Here is a 21,551-nt window from a genome sequence, read left to right on the forward strand (position 1 = left end):
ACAGGCTGTTTCCTGCCTCTGGAGGGCCTGGGGTGGGGTGGGGAAGGTCCGTTTTTTTTTCTTACCTGGCTCCAGATCCTCTCTGTATCTGGGAACGGCGAAAACAGCCTTTCCCACTCCCTTGGAGGCCCTACGGAGGCTCAAAGGGCCCATTTCCCCACTCCCGGTGGGACAGGAAGTGACGTTTTTTCCTGTCCCCAGCCTCCAGAGACTCCTAGAGAGGCTCCTAGAGTCTCTCTCTTAGAGAGGTTCTGGAGGCTGGGGACAGCAAAAAATGTCACTTCCTGTCCCACCGGGAGTTGGGAAATGGGCTTTTTCAGCCTCCGTAGGGCCTCCAAGGGAGTGGGAAAGGCTGTTTTCGCTGTTCCCAGATACACAGAGAGGATCTGAAACCAGGTAAGAAAGAAAAACGGGCCTACCAATCCATCATGTGCCAGCAGCGGGGGGAGGGGGGGAAGGGGGTTGCGCACACATGCGCGTGGGCACATGCGCGCGCGACCCTCCCCGCCCCCCCCTCCTGGCACGTGGTTAGCCATCACTGACCTAGTTGGAGTAATTAAATGCACCATGCTAGAAAGGGGGACACTGTGAGACCCACTTCTACATTTTGGTCCAAAGCAGGGGCCTGCAACCTTAAACACTCAAAGAGCCATTTGGATCCGTTTCCCACAGAAAAGAAAACACCAGGAGCCACAAAACCCTTCCCATGCCTGACTATTTCTTGAGCGGCCACAAAACTAGCGTATGTAGTTGAATTAAACGTTGTTTTCTTCTGAAACTTTTCTTTTCTTGGATTTATCCATGGTTGGCCTACCGGGGGTTGAAAAGCTCAATAAATTGCATGCCGGTGGGTGTCGCGCATATTTTGAGTGACAGGGAGCTACAGCAGAGCAGTGAAAGAGCCACATGCGGCTCCAGAGCCACAGGTTGCTGACCCCTGGCCCAAAGCAAGCTAGGCCACGGGTTGGCTTAAAATTTTTTAGCAAGGGGTTCTCTGCCCAGTTGCTGGGTGGACGTGGCCTAGTCAGCCTCCTGTACCATGGTGGTGGTGGTGGGGGGGAGTTTTGTTCTCCCCGGGCTCTGGAGGCCTTTTTTGAGCCTCCGGGAGGGCGAAAACATCCTCCCCAGGCTCCAGAGGCCCTCCATCCTTTTTGAATTTCTGGTAGGCCCATTTTTTGCCCTCCCCGAGTCTCCGCGCACGCCCTGCACTTATCTCCATCTAAAACAGGCCATGTGGGGACTCCTGGGAGCAGTGGGCGGGACCAGCCAGGAGTGGGATTTGGGGGCTCTCTGAACTGCACAGAATCTTAGCTAGAGGTTCTCCTGAACCCCTGCGAACCTCCGGCAGCCCACCCCTGGCTTATGTGATTTCGAACCAGCATTCTGTTATGACTCAGGTCGCCTAAGCAGCGGCAGGCTTCAATAAGAGTCCTTTTATTGGTTTGTTGAACTCCACAACAAATAGCCTTACAACTGCCGGGAAGGCCCTTCCCCAAATTTCCCTGTAGGCCGCCAGTCACAGTCCCAGAAACAAAAGCCACTACAGTACAGGTCATCCTTGACTTACGACCGCAATTGAGCCCGAAAGTCATGTTGCTGAGTGAAACGTTTTGTCAAGTGAGTTTTGCTCCGTTTCATTACGATTTTCCTTGCCGCTGTTGTTAAGTGGATCACTTCAGGTATTCATTTAGTAAGAGGAGAATCCGTTAAGGGGAATCCGGCTTTCCCCGTTGACTTTGCTGGTCGCAAAAGGGGAATCACGTGACAACCCCCTCCCTCCGGGATATTGGAACCGTCATAAATGTGAATTGGTCGCCAAGCGTCTGAATTTTGATCCTGTAACCGTGCGGGATGGTTGTAAGTGTGAACAACGGTCATAAGTCCCCCTTTTCCAGTGCCGTAGAAACTTTGGACGGTCACTCAACGAACGGTCGTAAGTCGACTCCCTGTACAAGGCAGGGAAAGGAACTGGCACGCTGGGTTGGAGAAAGGACGCTTGTATCCCGAGTCATTTCAAACGGTCAGCGAACGCATGGTGGTAAGTCGAGGTATTTCCTCCAGATTCTTAGCTTGCAACAACAGGCAGGAGCAAAACCAAAGAGAGCATCCTTTATTGGGGATGAACAGAAAGACGGGACAAAGGAACAAGAGGGGAACTGGAGTAGTGTCCTGTGGCCTTCAGATTAACGTATCTTCCCAGGGTCTTTCTTTCGGCGGCGGCTTGCTAGCCTCGAGCTGCACATCCTTCAAAGGGTTCTCGGCAAAAGTCTGACGCAACGGCCCTGCGAGCGAACAAAAAAAAAAAAAAAAGAATTTTCAGGATTCAATCTGGGTTGGTTACCCAGGACCAGAGGTTTCGTCTTCCGAGCTTTCGGACATGCTGGAGCCTATCCTCAGGGAAATTCTCTCTAGCAGAGTGTGAGGGCTATTCGATGTGTAGTATTTACATGGCGCCTGGGTTGTGTGTGGCTTTTTAGGTGTTGATTGGGGTTGTGATGACCCGGGGTGTGGCACAAAGGCAACACAGCTAGAGAACTGGTATGAGTCCCTTTATTGGCACCAACTTTGCCCCCAATGTCCTGTTTACTCTCCGGTCTGGAGAAAAACTCTCCCACAAACCTGCAGCAGCTTCTGGCTGCAGATACGCCAGTCCAAATGCTGTAAGCAGAATGACCGCAATCAATCACTCCAGCAGGGCAAGATAAGAAGTTCCAGAAGCGAGGATTAATTCCAACAAGACAAGATAAGCACACAGAAGCATGGCACTAATTCAAACAGTCAGGAAGAATGCCAGGAATGCAGGCCCCAACTCTCAACCCTAGATGAATTCAGTGTTTGTTCCCGACAAACGCCCCTCCCAACTGCCTCTCCTTTAAACTCCATCCCCAGGTGTGCTTTTGAAGGGAATCGGGGCCCTTTCCTTCCTTGTAAGCCATGCAACCCATGTTGCTCTCTTCTGCGTTCTTCCCTGCACGCCCTAGGATGAGGAAGGGGGTGGGCCTTGGTCTTCATCTGAACCCCCTCTCCCTTGTTCTACCTCTCCCCTGCTCTGCCCAGCCTCACTTTGCCCTTCCCCAGTTTCCTCCACAGCCAACGGAGCCACTCTCTGCTCTCTCTCGGCTGTTCATCTTCCATCTCAGATTCAGACACCGACGGGGGCATGACAGGGGTCTTGATGGCCAGCTATTAAGTCACTGGCTGTTAAGGGCTCCTAAGTACTTGATGATAAGGTGGAGGTAAATCAACTTTCCTGTTGACCGACAAGAGGAACGTTTTCCCAGGCTTCGGTTGTTTCCCTGGCTGTTTTTATCCCTGCTCAACCAACAATCTTAGTAGCTGCCAAATTGAATGTAGGTAAATTGAACGTTCAAAACCTCTGGTCCTGGTGAATGACCTAGATTGACACTTACAGCCTGAATGTAGAATGTGTAGCTCCGTGGCATCAGAGTGTGTTAATATAATGCAACTGGCAGTTGGAACAAAGGGGGAGGAGGAGTAGATTGTCCCAGCCTGCAGCATCCATCAGTATTCATCTGGCTAGCATCCTGTCAGTATGTGAGAGAGTTGAGGGGTGTTTGGAAACTCAAACTGTATTTGCTGTGTGAGAAAGGAGGAGACAGAAAGGAGGCTGGGCGTGCTTTAGCTCAACTGTTCTGTAGTAAAGCTGCTTGCTGCTGTGAAAGTAAAACTGAAAGTGAAACTCCTCTCATCTGCTTGTGTTTTGCATTTGGAACAGATTTCTTTTCAGGTGGGGAGGGGAAGTACAATTCCTTAGCATCAGAGCGTATTAATAATAATATAGGAAATACTAATGCTCTGATGGTCAATTTGAAAAATCCTTTCTTAGTGAGCACCTAGAATCCATGAGAAACATACATGGCAAATTTCAAGTTTGTAGGCTTTACGATTCTGGAGATTTTGTGATTACGGCGTGAGTGGTTTTCGCGTATGTATGTATGTATGTATGTATGTATGTATGTATGTATGTATGTTTACCTGTATATTTGACATGTATATTTGGAGTGGTGCGATGGCCTAGAAGTGGAGCTCTCGGCTCACAATCAGGAGGCTGTGAGTTTGATCCTAGATAGAGGCAGATATTTCTCTCTCTGGGCACGATGAGAATATATCTGCTGAATATAACTCCGCATTGGCAACAGGAAGGGCATCCGGCCAGTAAACACTCAGTTCCATTCAGTTGCCCAGACTCCACCCCTCAGGGGATTATGGAGTCATTAAAAGAGGATGATGTATATTTGCCTTCATTCGTGAAAAATAGGAATTCCTCCCCAAGGCAAGCCATCCACTTTCCTTCTCCAACTTCAAACCTTGAAGCATTAAATACAGGTAGTCCTCGACTTATGACCACAATTGAGCCCAAAGTTTATATCGTTAAGTGAGAAATGGGTTAACTGAGTCTTGTCCCATTTTACGACTTTTCTGGCCACACTTGTTAAGTGAATCACTGTAGTTGTTAAGTGAGTGACAGAGTTGTTAAGTGAATCTGGTTTCCCCATGGATTTTGCTTGTCAGAAGGTCGCAAAAGCAGATCACATGAACCCTGGGACACTGCAACCATCATAAATGTGAATCAACAAAGCATCCGAATGTAAATCACGTGACTGTGGGAGATGATGCAAAGGTCATAAGTGTGAAAAATGGTCCATTTTTCAGCACTGTTGTAACTTTGAACTGTCATTAAACAAACTGTTGTAACTGGAGGACTACCTGTACAGGTAGTCCTCGACTTACGACCACAACCGAGGCCAAAATTTCTGTCACTAAGTGAGACATCTGTAAAGTGCCGTTTTACGACCTTTCTTGCCAGTGTTGTTAAGGGAATCATTACACTTGATATGTTAGTAACCTGGTTGTTAAGTGAAACCGGATTCCCCATTAACTTTGCTTAATCACATGACCCTGGGACACGGTCATAAGTCGGTCATAAGTGTGAGAAACATTTGAATTTTGATGACACGATCGTCATGGGGATGCTGCAAAGGTCGTCACTGCGAAAAACGGCCATGACTCCATGTTTCAGTGCCGTTGTAACTTTGAACGGTCACTAAACAAAACCGTCGCTAAGTCGAGGACTGCCTGTACATGTGGGTTGCCAAGCGCCCCGAATTTTGCTCACGTGACAGTAGAGATGCTGCGATGGCCCTAGGTGGAAGCCCCGGTTGGCAAGTCACTTTTCCCCCCCCTAGTGCCGTGGTTTAACTTCGCACGGTCACTAAACGAACAGTCGTAAAACCCATCCGAGTGACTTACCTGATGCTGCTAACATCAGGTGGTTTTTGATGCGGTCCTCTCGTTCTTGGAGTCGTCTTTTGGCCTGGAAGCCCTCCCACCCTAGAAAAGAGGAGGAGGAGAAGGAAGGCTGAGGTTGTACATCATCAGTGATGGGATTCAGCCGGTTCGTTAAATTGCTGGCTGGCCCCGTCCCCTCCAGTAGTCCCCACGCGCCCCGTTTTTGCTCCCAGGAAGCTTCAGGGAGGCCTCATAGGCCCAAAATGGGGCACGAGGGTTTCTGTGCTGCCTTCCCCACATGGCCCGTTTTTGCTCCCAAGTCACACCCCCTGGCCACGCCCAACGAGCCGGTCATTAGGGCAGAGAACCGGTTGTTAAATTATTTGAATCCCACCACTGTTCCATCATGCAGTGAGAATCTATGTTTTGCCTACACAGTACGTCCTTTTTTTTTGGGCCATTACTAGTTTCCAACTGCGGTGTAACATATGAAACAGTCAGTTCTCCATATTTGCCACGCGCTGAAGAAGAAAAATGGGGAAACAAAACTGCCGCCAGGGAGGACACACACACAAAAAAGACATTGCAAAGAAAACCAAGAAAACCTCAGGATCTGTCACTTTCCAGCTAGTCTTTATCTCGGACCACTGTCTTAGCCAGAAGCTTGGGAGAAACCCCCAAAATAAACCAGGAATAAACCACGGTATCAAGGGTTAGACATGAGTGGTGCGGTGGCCTAGAGGTGGAGTTCTCGGCTCACAATCAGGAGGCTGTAGTTTGATCCTAAGGTAGAGGCAGATATTTCTCTCTCTGGCCACGATGAGAATATATCTGCCGAATATAACTCAGCACTGGCAACAGGAAGGAAATCCGGCCAGTAAACACTCAGCTCCATTCAGTTGCCCAGACTCCGTTTTGGGGGTCGAAAAAGACAATGATGACGATCAAGGGTTAGACATATTCGCCTTAACACATTAACAGAGTTGGAAGGGACCTTGTAGGTCATCTAGACCAACCCCCACAAGCAGGTGACCCTACACCATTTCTAACAAACGGCAGTCCAGTCTCTTCTTGAAAGCCTCCAGTGAAGAAGCTCCCACAACTTCTGAAGGCAACTTCTGTTCCATCGGTTGATTGCTCTCACTGTCAGAAAATGTCTTATTTCCAGGTTGGATATCTCCTTGGTTGGTTTCCATCCATTATACCTTGTCTGGCCTTCAGATGCTTTGGAAAATAGCTTGGACCCCCCCTCCTCCCGTAGCAGCCTCCCAAATATTGGAAGACTGCTCTCATGTCTCCCCTGGTCCTTCTCTTAACTAGACTAGCCATGCCCAGTTCCTGCAACCGTTCATCGTATATTTTAGTCTCCAGTCCCCTCATCATCTTGGTGGCTCTTCTCTGCACTCTTTCTAGAGTCTCAACGTCTTTTTTTATAGTGTGGTGACCAAAACTGGACGCAGTAATCTACGTGTGGTCTTACTAAGGCTCTGTAGAGTGGTATTAGTACCTCCCTTGATCTTGATTGTATCCCTCTGTTAATACCATTTAGGATTGCATTGACTGTTTTGGCTGCCGCCGCACACTGCTCATATTTAATTGGTTATCCACTAAGACTCCAAGATATCAGAATAGAATAGAATAGAATAGAATAGAATAGAATAGAATAGAATAGAATAGAATAGAATAGAATAGAAAAGTTGGAAGGGACCTTGGAGGTCTTCTAATCCAACCCCCTGCTAAATAGCAGTTATTGCTATTAAGCCTGGTTTCACCCATATATATATATCCTCAATTTACCTACCTTAGAAAGGATGGAAGGCTGAGTCAACCTTGAGCCTTGGCGAGATTCGAACCTGCAGTAATTGCAGGCAGCCGGTCTTAATAACCAGCTTAATAACAGGGTGCCTTAGACCACTGTACTACCAAGGCTCTTGGTAGTAAACTATATCAAGCTATATGTCTACTTTTGGCTTTTCTTGCCTAAGTGTAAGACTTGACTTTTCTCTATATTGAATTTCGTTTTGTTAGAGAGGGCCCGGTTTTTGATTCAGTTGAGATTCATCTGAAATACTCTTCTCATAGTGAAAAGAAAACCAAATTAATAAAGGAAATCGTACGTTTCGGGGCGGACCTTAAAGAAGGACATAACCCAATCCCAGCCTTCCAACCTCTTTTTCTCATCTCTCTCACCCTCTTTGAAGTTGTCGATCAATCCTTTCTGCGTCTGTCCCGCCGCGGGCTTGTGAACTTCCTGTTTCGGGATGCGGAGAAAAGTGCGAACGGACGGCAAGCGTAACAGCAATACTTGTCCCAGCGAGTACAGGTTGGATGTCAACCAGTAGGTGAAGACGGCCTGCAGGAAAGGCAATAATAATAATAATAATAATAATAATAATAATAATAATAATAATAATAATAATAATAATAATAATAGAAAAGTATTGAAGGCAAAGCTGACCAGAAACTAACTTGGAACTGGTTAAGATCAGGAGAACCGAAAAAAGAAACAGAAAGCTTTATTTTGGCAGCTCAAGAACAAGCCCTAGCCACAAACTGCATGAAGGCAAAAATTCAACACGTTACCACCAACAGCAAATGCCGCCTCTGCAATGAGAAAGATGAGACAGTCGACCACCTGATCAGTGGGTGCAGCAAAATTTCACAAACTGACTACCTACAACGCCATGACCGTGTTGCTAAGATCATTCACTGGAAATTGTGCCAGAAGTTTGGATTTGAGTACAGCAAAAACCACTGGGAACATCAGGGTGAGAAAGTTTTAGAGAATGAGAAACTCAAGATCTTGTGGGACTTTAGGATTCAGACTGACAGGCACTTGGTCCACAACACACCTGACATGACAATAGTTGAAAAGAAAAAAGTATGGTTCATTGACATTGCAATACCTGATGATGCAAGGATTGAAGATAAGCAGCAAGAAAAAATCACAAAGTTCCGGGATTTGCAAATTGAAGTTGAGCGACTGTGGAAAAAGGAATTGTGTGTTGTCCCGATTGTAATTGGAGCCCTCGGAGCAATACCCAAAGGGCTACCCCGCTATTTAGAAATTCTAAATTTGCCAGACTTGAACATTTTGACTACAAAAAACCACCTTACTCGGAACAGCTTACATCCTCCGACGATACCTTAACAGTTCCTAGGTCCTTGGTTAGGACTCGAGCTGCTGAGCTATTAACCAGCCTCAAAGGCTGTGAATCTCACTAAAGATTAACCAATAATAATAATAATAATACATAAAAAATACAGGGGTCCTTGACTTACAACCGGCCGCTTAGTGACCGTTCAAAGCGACCCTGGCCTGGGGAAAAGTGACTTAGGACCGTTTTTTCCACAGTTACGACGGTTGTGGCCCACCGGCGGCCAGCGGAGCACAGTGAGGAGGTTGGGGAGGAATTTGGGCCAGTCCTAGGTGCTGGGGAAAGCTCGGACGAGGGCTCTGCGTCGGAGGCAGAGAGGGAGTTAGACAGCAGCGAGGCAGAGGAACAGCTGGAGCCCGTTCCCAGTGTGCGCATGCGCAGAGCTGCCGGAAGACAAGAACAACTCAGAAAGCAGGGTCGACTTGGGAGTAAAGCCACACCTTGGAGGTGATTGGCCCCTCCCATAGGAAATAAAAGAGGGCTGAACAGGGAGTGGGCTTTTGCAGGAAACAATTCGTTTCCGTGACTCTGAGAGACTCTGTGCCAAGTTTTGCCTTGTACTGCCTTTGGAAACTAGTTCCGTGGCAGCTTGCCAAGCGAGATAAGGTCTGTGTTGATAAATATTCCTTTGAATAACTGTTTGGACAGGCCTTGCTGCCTGTGAATGAACATAATTCACAGTCGTGTAAATAAAAGAGGTTTTGCTGGGACCAAGACTCTGCTTCTTGCTTTTTAAGGGAGCCTAGTTCAGAACAACGACCTTTGCAAATGAGGAACTCGTTCGGTAGCCGGGAGGGGTAAAGGAAGCGAAGGGTTTCGCACAATACCCAGTGCGGTAGAACACAGTGCACAATATCGCAATCAAGGAACAACCAACTTAGACAAACCACCCGACAGGAAACCACCGATGATTTTACCTAGCTGGGTCACGAAAGGTCTGCAAGAAAACAACCAAGCTCAGAGGACTCCACATTCCTTCTCCACTTCCTTTTTCCTTTCTTCGTTCATCCCCCTTTCTCCTTTTCCCCCTTCTTCTCCTCTACACCACAAATGCCACTCTTTTCTAGCACTGATGTTTCCTAGTCTATATATATAAAAGCAAAATAACCAGTCACGCATCATCATGAAATCTCCACAACCGTAAAGCTTAGAAACTTGAAATTTGCCATGTATGTTCCTCTTGGCTTCTAGGTGCTCGCTAAGAAAGGATTTTTCAAAATGACCGTCAGATCGTTAGTATTTCTTATATTATTTATTATTAACATGTTCTGATGCTAAGGAGTTAGACGTTCTACTCTCCCTCCCCACCTGAAAAGAACTCTGTTCCAACTGCCACTTGGGTGTGGGCATGGCCAGCCCGTGATTCATCCGGCCTACGGGCTAGGAGTTTTAGACACTCTACATTGAAAGGGAGAGAAGAGGATAAGGTAGGAGAGGCTTCTGTGGGGCAAGCCTGAGGGAGAGAAGGGGAAAGGAGAGGCCGATTGTAACTACTCATTAATTTTCAAGCTGTAAGTGTTGATTTATTAGGCCCGATCACATAGTTTCATAGTGGAGCAAGGGTATCCAGCTAGTTGGGTCATGAAACATTCACAAGAAAATAACTAAGCTCAGAGGACTACCCGGTCCTTCTCCTCCTCCTCCTCCTCTTCTCCTCCACTCCACAAGCTAATTGTTCCTGATGATGTCACCGAGCTTGTTACCTAGCACTGAGGATGTTACCTAGTTGGGTGATGAAATGTCTACAAGAAAACAACCAAGCTCAGAGAGCACCACAGTCTTCCTCTTCTTCTCTGCAAATCCCACTCCCTTCTACTGGTAGCACTGATGATGTCCCCTAGCTGGGTCATGAAACATCTGGAAGAATACAGCCCAACTGAAGAGAGCCTGAGGGACCACACAGTTCTCCTTCTTGTCTCTGCAAACCCCACATACTTCTAGCACTGATTATATTACCTACTTTGGTAATGAAACGTCTGCAAGAAGGACCCCAGTCTTCCTCCTCCTCCTCTTCTCTGCAAACTCCTCACACACTCCTAGCCCTGATGATGTTCCCTAGTTGAGTCGTGAAACGTCTGCAAAAAACCCCACCCGTCTCATAGATCGCCAGCCAAGCATTTCTCCATAAAAAAAGAAAAACAAATAAAAAGGCGTCCAGAAAATATGCAGGTTTCAAATCACGCCAAGGTCGCGCGGTTTGTGGTGCCCGCGAGCAATCAGTGGCATTTTGTAGCACATATTGATGAAGAGAGATGCTCCTTCTTTCTCACCGTTGGGAAATTGATCGTGATCGGCAACAGCAGGACAGGCATCACCCGGAAAGCTGTTTTCATCATGTGGTAACTCGGGTTCGAGACGCCCGTTTCTGCCCCAAACTGCAAAGGAGAGAGATGATGTCATTACATGGGCAGTTTCGATATTTTTTTTTTTACAGGTTTATATATATTTATAAGCATTTTTGAAAACAGGGTATGAATGCAGGGTATGTCAGGTACACAAACAAAGACCAGAAAAATAAATAATAAGAAAAGATATTAACACATGAACTCATAACAGTAACTAGTAACAGTAACACTGAATATAATATAATTACACTTGCCTTAGATATAATTGTAATAGTATAACCAAATAGTTTAAACTGGGTTTTCTTATATTTACATTTTGTAGATTATCATACTTATAGTTTGAAAACCATCTCTATTTTAATACAGACATTCATAGTCTTTTTCCCTCTAATCCCTACCCATTTTCTCTAGCCACTTATAAAAACTGTTCCATATCCGGTAGCATTCGGATAAAGAAGATAAAGTCTTCTTTATCTTTAATTTTAAAAGTTAACCTATCCATTTCAGCACATTCTAAAATTTTCCGAACCACTTCTCTGTCTGGTGGAGTGTTTTCATTTTTCCAGTACTTAGCAAATATGATCCTTGCCGCTGTTAGTATATGTAAAACTAAATATGTGGTCCCTTTATCGTAGCCCTCTGGTATTATTCCCAACAGATATAATTCCGGTTTCGAATCTATATTCTGTTTAAGTTATTTCTTCCAGCCAATTATGTAATTTCTCCCAATTCTTTCTTGCTTTACTGCACGTCCACCACATGTGGTAGTATGTGCCCGAGGACTGATTGCATTTCCAGCATTTTGTAGACAAGTTATTAAACATTTTTGCCAGTCTTGCTGAGGGTTATGCCACCTTTTTTACAGGTTTATCAATCTTGGCACCTTTAAGACCTGTGGATTTCAACTCCCAAAATTCCCCAGCCTGGCTGGGGAATTCTGGGAGTTGAAGTCCACAGGTCTTAAAGTTGTCAAGCTTGTGGAAACCTGTTCTACAAATTCCCCTTTTCACATCTGTCCCCCCCCAATCCCTTGAATTCTCCCTTAAGGGGATCATTCTGAAATTTAGGCTGGCCATTACAGAAAAAAAAATGGTTAATGTTTTGGTAGGTTCCTGCCGATTTCGAACTCGGATCCAGGCATCGGAGAGGAGGGAGTTGTGGCAACTTTAAGGGGAGGCTTAAATCAAGGATTGCCTTGAATTCCCCCTCACTTTCTTTAAAAAAAGATTTTATTCCACCTTTATTATTTTTCTTAAACGAGGTAGTGAACATGAGTAAAATTCCTCTTTCCTACACAACAACAACTCTGTGAGGTGGGTTGAGCCGAGAGGGAGGGAGTGGCCCAAAGCCTTTGAACCAGCTTCCATGACTAAGGCAGGACTAGAACTCACGGCCTCATGCTGATTGGTCCAAAGTCAAACCAGTCAACTTTCATGCCTAGGGTGAGACTAGAACTCCCCATCTCCTGGTGATTGGGCCAAAATCACTCAGTCTATTTTCGTGCCTAAGACTGGACTAGAATTTAGTTGCTTGGCGATTGTCCCTAAGTCACCCAATCAGTTTTCCTGCCTAAGGTGGGACTAGAACTCCCTGTTGCCTGGTGATTGGTCCAAAGTCACCCAGTCAGTTTTCCTGCCTAAAGTGGGACTAGAACTCCCTATTGCCTGGTCATTGGTCCAAAGTCACCCAGTCATTTTTCCTGCCTAAGGTGGGACTAGAACTCCCTGTTCCCTGGTGATTGGCCCAAAGTCACCCAGTCAGTTTTCCTGCCTAAGGTGGGACTAGAACTCCTTGTTGCCTGGCAATTGGCCCAAAGTCATCCAGTCATTTTTTCTGCCTAAGGTGGGACTAGAACTCCGTTCCCTGGTGATTGGCCCAGAGTTACCCAATCAGTTTTCCTGCCTAAGGCTGGACTAGAACTCCTCATCGCCTGGCAATTGGCCCAAAGTCATCCAGTAATTTTTCCTGCCTCAGGCGAGACTAGAACTCCCTGTTCCCTGGTGATTGGCCCAAAGTCACCCATCCAGCGTTCATGTTTACGATAGAACTAGAATTCCCAGCACCCCGGTTTCTGGCCTAGCACCATAACCGAGTCTTACCTCCAGAACAGCCCACATGGTGGCAGTTGTTATCAGGGGTAGAGCGTAGTAAGGATCCGAGACTGTGAGATCCGTGAACCACAAAAGTCCCCCTGTCTGCATGCTGGGCACAGGACACTCCGCCATTTTGCGTAGGGCGAAGAAGAAGGAGATGAAAATGGGAGTCTGAGACAGAGGAGGGAAGAAGAGGTCAAGCCCGTAAACCGTGTAGCTAATACAAATTCCAAGCAGGTTAAGGGTCAGGTGGTCACTTTGTGGAAACTGACCTGGACCAAGGGTGCGAGGAATCCTACTTTAGGATTAAGATTATGGGCTTTCTGATACTGGTTCAATTCCGTGTAAGCCTTCATAACTGGGAGATGAAAGGAGAAATAGTTTCAGGATGAGCACTATTGAGTCAAAATCCTTAATTCTATCTATCTATCTATCTATCTATCTATCTATCTATCTATCTATCTATCTATCATCTATCTATCTATCTATCTATCTATCTATCTATCTTTCTTCTTCCTTTCCTTCCTCCTTTTCTCTTCCTTCCTTTCTTCATCCCATTCTCCCCCTCCTTCCCCACCCTCCCTTTCTTCCTTCCTTTTCCTTCCTTTCTCTTCTCTTCCTTCTCTTTCTTCCCTCTTTCCTTTCTTTATCCCATTCTCCCCCTCTTCCTTCCTTTTTCTTTCCTTTCCTTTTCTTCCTTCCTGCCTTTCTTCATCCCATTTTTCTCCTCCTTCCCCAACCTCCTTCCCTCCCTCTTCCTTCCTTTTTCCTTCCTTTTCTTTCTTCCCTCCTTCCTTTCTTCATCCCATTCTTCCCCTCTTCCTTTTTTTCTTTCCTTCCTTCCTGCCTTTCTTCATCCCATTTTCCCCTCCTTCCCCCTCCCTTCCTTTTTCTTCCTTCCCTCTTCCTTCCTTCCCTTTTTTCTCCCCTCCTTCCTTTCTTCAACCTATAATCTTCCCTTCCTTCCCTCCCTTTTTCTTCCTTTCTTTCCTCCCTCCCTCTCCCTTCCTTCCCTTTTCTTTCTCCCCTCCTTCCTTTCTTCATTCTATTCTCCCTCTTCCCTCCCTTTTTCTTCCTTCCTTTCCTCCCTCCCCTTCCTTCTTTTTCTTCCTTTTAATTTCTTCCTCCCTCCTTCTCCTTCCTTCCTTTCTTCATCCCATTGTCCCCCCTCCTTCCCTCTTTCTTTCTTCCTTCCTTTTTCTTTCCTCCCAACCTCCCTCCCCTTCCTTCTTTTTCTTCCTTCCTTTTCATTTCTCCCTCCCTCCTTCTCCTTCCTTCCTCCCATTCTCCCTCCCTCCATCTCATACTCCCTCCCTTTCTTTTCTTCATTCCATTCCCCCTCCCTCCCTTCCTTTTCCACCCTTCTTAACTGCCCCATCTCCTTCAGATCTCCCTAATCCTCTTCTGCTAAGCGTTTCTGCAAAACATCCTGACCCCTTCAAAGCCTTGGCAACCCCCTCCCCCTCCCAGCCCCTTTTGGTCTCCCCAGTTTCATCAAATCCTTCTATTCAATCCAGAACATTTCTTGCCTCTCTGGGGTTTTTTTTTTTAAACTGCCCTCTAAACTTACATTCTTTCTGATTCCCCGACTTCCTGGCGTCGCTGATTTTGGAATTCATCTCGCTCATTTGGGGGTAATGGTTGTTGAGGATCACGGCCTGTCGCTGGCATTTCACAATGATGGGGAAAACCAAACAGCGGGCCAGGAGCGTTCCTAAAAAAAAAAAAAATTAGAGAGTTACTCCGGAGAGTTACTTCCAGGAAAATTTCAGCAAGCTGAAATTTCCCGAGGATGCAATTCCTGACCGAGCTGATCAAAACTTCCCTGGTTAGTGCTTTCTTGTTTATTTATTTATTTACTTACTTACTAGCTGATAACCCGGCGTTGCCCGGGTATTTATTTATCCCAATCCTGTGTTAGAAGGAAAAGGAATGAATTATATCTATAGTGCCAAATCAATCGCCTCCTTAAGGAGTACCGTGAAGCCGTTACCATGGCAACTCCACTGTGTTGTACAGTAGAAGCCATTTTAAGGTACAACAGGCTGTATCTTAACAGAACTTGAATCCAAAATGCAGACTATCGCTGTCAAAAGTACTGTGATTTGACACTATAGATACAATTCATTCCTTTTCATTTCAGCGGCCCAGGCGTTCCAGAGTTATGCTGGAACACACACACACAGACACCCCCCTCCCCCTGGGGTATTAGGTATGTCTTACCCCCACAGTATTTTTTCCAGAGAGTAAGTCATCTATGTACCAAGTTTGGTTGAAATTGCTCAAGGCATTCCAGAGTTATGGTGGAACATACATACATACACACACACAAACACAGAGCCATTTTTATATATATAGATCTATTATCAAACAAATGTATACAGCTGCCCAACGCACACAGAGGAGACTCAGAGAGGTTTACAAAATTGAAAAAAATAATTCCACTGTATAAAAAAATCAATTTAACCACAACAACAGCAACCCACTTCACTCCCATGGCAGTTAACACAATCAGATCAGCCACAAGCAAATCTGTCTCCAATTTGGAGGGCCCTGAGGCTGCTGACAAAACCGCCGTTTTTAGGGACTTTTGGGACAAGTGTCTATGGAGATTCTCAAGTCATCCACGTTGTGGTTGTCCCAAAGTGTTTTTTTGTTTTTTTTTTTGGTCAAGAAGCAACTAGACTTTCTGGTTTTTCTTTCTGAAGACGTTTTATTTCTCATCCAAGAAGCTTCTTCAGCTCTGACCAGATAGTGGGGAATGGAAGGTTTTGAATTCCTTGCAGATAGCTGGTCATTTGTATCCCTTTTTAGAGAGTCATTGAGGCCGCTCGGAGGTTTATAAATACCTGAAGTATTGCAGGCCAACACTGCTGACTGCCAACAGTTCGATTCTCACTGGCTCAAGGTTGACTCAGCTTTCCGTCCTTCCGGGGTCAGTAAAATGAGGACCCAGATTGTTGGGAGCAACAGGCTGACTCTGTAAACCTCTTAGTGAGGGCTGTAAAGCAGTCTATAAGTCTAAGTACTATTGCTATTCTCCGGCGAACGAATCTTTTACTCATTTTTGTCTTATCAAGCTAAAAAACGTCATTTGTGTCCCAATCTGCTTAACGACCCCGGCAGTCCTCTTTACCTCCTACAATGGCTCCCCACCAAGGCAGCCCCAAGTCCAAGTGCAAAGACTCCAAGATCTTCATGATTAGACCCACTGGACTGAAGCTTCCCAGACCCAGTTCGGCCAAAGTCGATTCTTCCGCAATTTGGCTAATTTCCTCCAAAGGGAGGATTGTCTCTACCGGCGCAGTTGCTGCGGCTTGAGCAACCTGAAAGAGGCAAAAGAGGATATAGATCAGGGGTGTCCAACTCAAGGCCCGTGAGCCGGATCCGGCCTGCGATGTGGTTGGATCCACCCTGCGGGGCCGTCCTGGAAATATAAGGGGACGGGCCGCGTCGCTTCGACCCAGTCTACCCAATGCAAAGAGGAAATATTATTATTATTATTATTATTATTATTATTATTATTATTATTATTATTATTATTTAATCTTTAGTGAGATTCATAGCCTTTGAGGCTGGTTAATAGCTCAGCAGCTCAAGTCCTAACCAAGGACCTAGGAACTGTTAAGGTATCGTCGGAGGATGTCAGCTGTTCCGAGTAAGGTGGTTTTTTGTAGAGTCAAAATCTTCAAGTCCGGCAAATTTAGAATTTCTAAATAGCGGGGTAGCCCTTTGGGTATTGCTCCAAGGGCTCCAATTACAATTATTATTATTATTATTATTATTATTAATAATAATAATAATAATAATAATAATAATAATAATAATAATAATATTTCTATGCCGCCCACTCTCCGAGGACTCTGGGCGGCTTACACCAAAGACAGTATACTAAATAGCATATTGCCCCCAACAATCTGGGTCCTCATTTCACCCACCTCGGAAGGATGGAAGGCTGAGTCAACCTTGAGCCGGTGAGATTTGATCCGCTGATCTGCTGAACTAGCAGTCGGCTGAAGTAGCTGCAGTACTGCACTCTAACCGCTGCGCCACCTCGGCTCTTTTATTGCTTCAGCAGTTTGGGGAGTGGTGTCAAACTGGCCACGCCCGCCCAGTTGTCCATGCCCAGGGAGTGGCATCAAGATTGCCAGGCCCCACCAGTCAGCCACACCCACCCAGCCTCCTTAGGTCAGTGACGGCTAACCTTTTTCTCGTTGTGTGCCGAAAGCGTGCGTGCGTGCCGGCACCCATAATGCAATGCGGGCCCCCTGCACATGCATGCATGACCCCCCCTATGCTTCCCCCGTGCATGCGCACACAACTCCCTGCTCGTTTTGGGCTTAGTAGGCCTCCTTGCAGTCTCCTGGGCCCAAAAACAGGCTGGGGGGGGCTCACTAGGGGGCCCTAGTATGTCTCCGGGCAGCCTCCTGGGTCCAAAAACGGACTGCGGGGGGTGGGTGGGTGCGCTGCACCCCTGTGCTTTCCCCCCACCCTCCAGACATGTGTGCGTGACCCCCCGTACATGCATACACATCTGCCGCATGCGCCCCACCACCCAGCTGGCTGGCGGGAGGTGTCCACGCGTGTGTGGTTGAGCTGAGCTGGGCAACGGCTCGCATGCCTGCAGAAAGGACTCCGCGAGACAGCTGTGGCACACGTGCCATAGGTTCCAGGCCCTAGGTCTGTGAGGGCGAACCCATGGCACGCGTGCCAGAGGTGGCACACAGAGTCCTCTCTGTGGGCACTTGTGCAGTCACCAGCTGGTCTTTGCAGGTGCTGGGGTGCCTGAAAAAGGGCCTGAAAACAGGTATGTGTGTGCTGGCCAGTTGATCTTCAGGTTTCTGGCGCTCCGGCATGCACCCATGTTCCAGTTTGGGCACTCTGTGCCGAAAAGGTTTGCCATCACTGCCTTAGGTCAACCACAGTCCTGACGCGGCCCTCAATGAAATTGAGTTTGACATCCTTGATATAGACGGTTGCGGGATCCCAAACTCACACGTCTCTTTGACCTCTCATGGCTTCCAAGCTGACAGGTGCGTTACCTGCGTCCCTGCGGCCGCCGCGGTGCTCTGATGTCGGATTGCGGGTCTGAAAAGCACAACGTAACAGTTCCGAGAATGCTGCGGAGAAGCTAACCGGGCTTTGACTTGGGACCATCCCGGAGGGATGGATGTCCGGTGAACCTGGAAAGGAATAGCAAATAGACCTTAAGGACGTATAGCAGGTGGTCCTCGGGTTACGGCCACAACCGAGCCCAAAATTTACGTCTCTAAGGGAGACAGCGGTGAAGTGAGTTCCCCTCCCCCCTTTTTACGACCTTCCTTTCCACCGTTGGGTTTTTCTTTTTGTCATAACGCCTTTTATTAGTTTATCAAAATATAAAATACAAAGAGAAATTTTAAAATGTAATAGAAAACGGGGGAGGGAAAGAAAGATGTAAAAAAAGGGAAAAAGAAAGAAAAAGGCATCGATTTCCAACCCTCTTTAGCACAGCGGACGATAACGTCACAACTTCCAACTTTTACTTTTTTATTGTATATCATAGCCATTTCTATAGCAAGAAACCGAGTCTTCTGTTTGAGCTGGGGGTTGGATCAGAAGACCTCTCAGATCCTTTCTTAGCTCTATTCTGATTATTAGCTAGTTGGGTCATGAAATGTCTGTAAGAAAACAACCAAGTTCAGGGAGTGCCAAGCAGCCTGTTCCACTCGATCACTCCCTTCTGGCACTGATGATGTTACGTAGTGTGGTCATGAAACGTTTACAAGGAAACAACCCAGCTCAGAGAGCACCAAGGATCTCACAGTCCTCCTCCTCCACTCTGCAAACCCCTCTCTCTTCTAGCACGGATGACGTTACCTAGTGTTCTGTCCCCCTTCCCCACACAGGCAAACACACAACCAGGCACGCCTGCCATGATTTTATTAAGCAATCAGACTAGAAACCCTTGCAGATAAGAGTTTTGGCAGTAAACTGCGAAATGCCTGCCAAGTCAGTTTTCACTCACAGTCAGCAAGAGAGAGTTTATCCTCAGTCCGGTTCAGTAGCAAAAAGTAATCCACGAAGCAAGAGTTAGCCAAGGTCCAATCCAAATAAGCACAAGCCAGATTTCAGGTAACGCGATGTGACTCTCAGGTTTTTAACTTTGACCGTCACAAAGCCTGAAGAGCAATCACTCCCACTTTTATTCCTTGTGGGGTGTGGCTCAGCTCAATCTCTGGCCCTCCCACGCCTCTTTCGTTGCTGCGCACGCTTCTCCCTCCGACGCTGCCTGGGATCAAGCCAGGATTCATCATCCTCGCTCCCTATCTGTTGTTGTTCCGATATGCTTTCCTTCTGGCATCTCCCAGGCTGTTCCTCTTGGCCTTTGGATGGAACCTGAGGCATTGCCAGAGAGGAGGGTCCTGGAGAGGGAGGCCTTATCAGTTCCTCCCCATCAACCTTCTGAGTCCTCTTCCTCTGTTAGGACAGGCTCGGGAGTCGGGGTCACAACACCTAGTCAGAATCAGAGAAAAGAGCTGGAAAGGGCCTTGGAGGTCTTCTAGTCCAGCCCCATGCTCAAGCAGGAGATCCTATACCACTTCGAAACGCCTGCAAAGAAACAACCCAGCTCAGGAAGCACCAAGAACCCCACAATCCTCTTTCTCCTCTCCTCTGCAACCTCCACACACTTCTAGCACTGATGATGTTACCTACTCTGGTAATGAAACGTCTGTAAGAAAACAGCCAAACTCAGAGAGCACCAAGGTCCCCCACAGTCCTTCTCCTCCTCCCTCCTCTTTGCAAACACCATTTCCTTCAAGCACTGATGATACTACCTAGTTGGGCCATGAAAAGTCTGCAAGTAAACAACCCAGCCCCAAGGTCCTCCTCGGCTCTGCAAACATCACTCTTTTCTAGCACTTTTCATGTTACCTAGTCAGAATGATCAGAGTAGAGCTGGAAGGGACCATGGAGGTCTTCTAGTCCAGCCCCCTATTCAAGTAGGAGACACTATACTATTTGGAAACATCTGCAAGAAACCAGTCAAACCTAAGACTGTCGGAGCGTAAATTAGCCCCGGTTCCCCCCTGGGGTAATTGCACCTAATTAGAGAAGGATAGATCTTGTTTTCCATGCTGTATACTTTAAAAAAAACAAACCAAAATATATTCTAATAAACATTTAAGAAATAAAACAAACTTACTAACTACATTTTTACCGGCAGCTGATATCACAGACGAACAAAAAAAAAGAATAAATCAGGAAATTAGAAAAGAAAGAATGTAGACATGCGCAGTAGCTCAAAATGTTCACAAGACTAGTCTTATCTCTGTTGCTAGAGACGTGATAAAGTTCTCTGGCAGGCTACCGTAAGTCTTAGGATGGAGGCTCGGCTGACAAACACATAATGCAGTGACAAAGACAGCCCCCAAGGACCCCACCATCCTCCTCCTCCTCCTCTCTGCAAACCCCACTCCCTTCTAGCACTGATGATGTTACCTAGTCTGGTCATGAAACATCCTCCTTCCCTTCGTCACATCTCTCCCTCCCTCCCTCCCTCCTTTCTAGCACTGATGATGCTACCTAGTGGGGTCATGAAATGTCTGCAAGGAAAACAACCAAGCTCAGGGAGCCCCTAAGGACCGCACAATCCTCCTCCTCTGTGCAAACTTCACTTTCTTTAAGCACTGATGATGTTACCTAGTGTGGTCACGAAACGTCTGCATGAAACTAGCCAAACTCAGAGAGCCCCAAAGACCCCACAATCCTCCTCCTCACATCCCTTCCTCCTTTCAAGCACTGATGATGCTACCTAGTGTGGTCATGAAACGTCTTTAAGGAAAACAGCCCAGCTCAGGGAGCCCCCCTCCAAGAACCTCCTCGTTGCAAAACAGGATGAACTTCAAGCAGGCCTTTTCCCTGCTTTGCAACCTTCAGGGTTCAACCTTGCAGGTAATATAAGAGCAACAAACAGGAGGGAAACAGGCTGAGATGATCCCCTCAGCCCTAGTTTGGGCCTAAATTCAGGCCCTGAGGGGAGGCGGAGGAGGAGGAGGCCAGCGGAGCCTCTCTCGTCCTTGGGACTCCCCGTCCGACACCCGAGGAGACCGACAGTCAACTCAGTCCTGGGTCAAACCGGGCGCTTCGCCTGCAAGGACGAGCAGCGCAGGCCTGAGGCGGGCCCGGTGGACTACATCTCCCATCAACGCGAGGGGCGCGTGACGTCACAGGACCCGGGCCTACCCACCTGTGCGTGAATCCCCCCCGCCGAGATCCACGCTCGCCGCAGCGCCCCGAAAGCCGCCATGGTCTCCTTTTGGCTTGGGCTCCGCGGAGGAACCGGCTGCCTCGTGACGTCACCGGAGCGCGGAAAAGGACGCGACGCTCCTTCCGAAGCCGCCGCGCCCATCTTAGTTACGGGCAAGGCAGCTTTTTTTTTTTTCTTCATCTTCCGGGAGAGGCGATGCCCTACGTTAAAGGGTCCCTTATCTCGCGAGTTTCCTCCTTAAAAATCTGTTGAGTTGATGAGCGGAAAAAATAAATTAAAATATGACTCGGAGAATCGAACGCCCCCCCCCCTGGTAAAGATTAGGCTGAGGTTAAGGATCGGCCATGTTTGTCGCGGGCACTTCGACCGTTCCTTTGCCCGCCATCTTTGTTGCTGTCGAGGCGAAGCATGGCCATATTTCTCGCGGGCAATAATGGCTGCATGATAGGTTCGG

General features: G+C 47.2%; 1 protein-coding gene across 1 annotated transcript; it reads right to left on the reverse strand.

Moving 5' to 3' along the window:
• Positions 1-1,418: 1,418 nt before the first annotated feature.
• Positions 1,419-21,533, reverse strand: OXA1L (OXA1L mitochondrial inner membrane insertase). The gene is made up of 10 exons (XM_060684780.2): positions 21,077-21,533; positions 17,889-18,029; positions 15,983-16,172; positions 14,417-14,560; positions 13,119-13,204; positions 12,853-13,017; positions 10,679-10,783; positions 7,441-7,603; positions 5,272-5,352; positions 1,419-2,282 (listed from the first exon to the last, which is right to left on the reverse strand). Exons 1-10 carry the CDS (start codon positions 21,275-21,277, stop codon positions 2,179-2,181), a joined length of 1,380 nt encoding a protein of 459 aa, XP_060540763.2. The 5' UTR covers positions 21,278-21,533; the 3' UTR covers positions 1,419-2,178.
• Between the last annotated feature and the right edge of the window lie 18 nt (positions 21,534-21,551).

Source organism: Pantherophis guttatus, chromosome 4, assembly GCF_059756535.1.
Source record: "Pantherophis guttatus breed Tessera chromosome 4, ASM5975653v1, whole genome shotgun sequence".
Taxonomy (NCBI): domain Eukaryota; kingdom Metazoa; phylum Chordata; class Lepidosauria; order Squamata; family Colubridae; genus Pantherophis; species Pantherophis guttatus.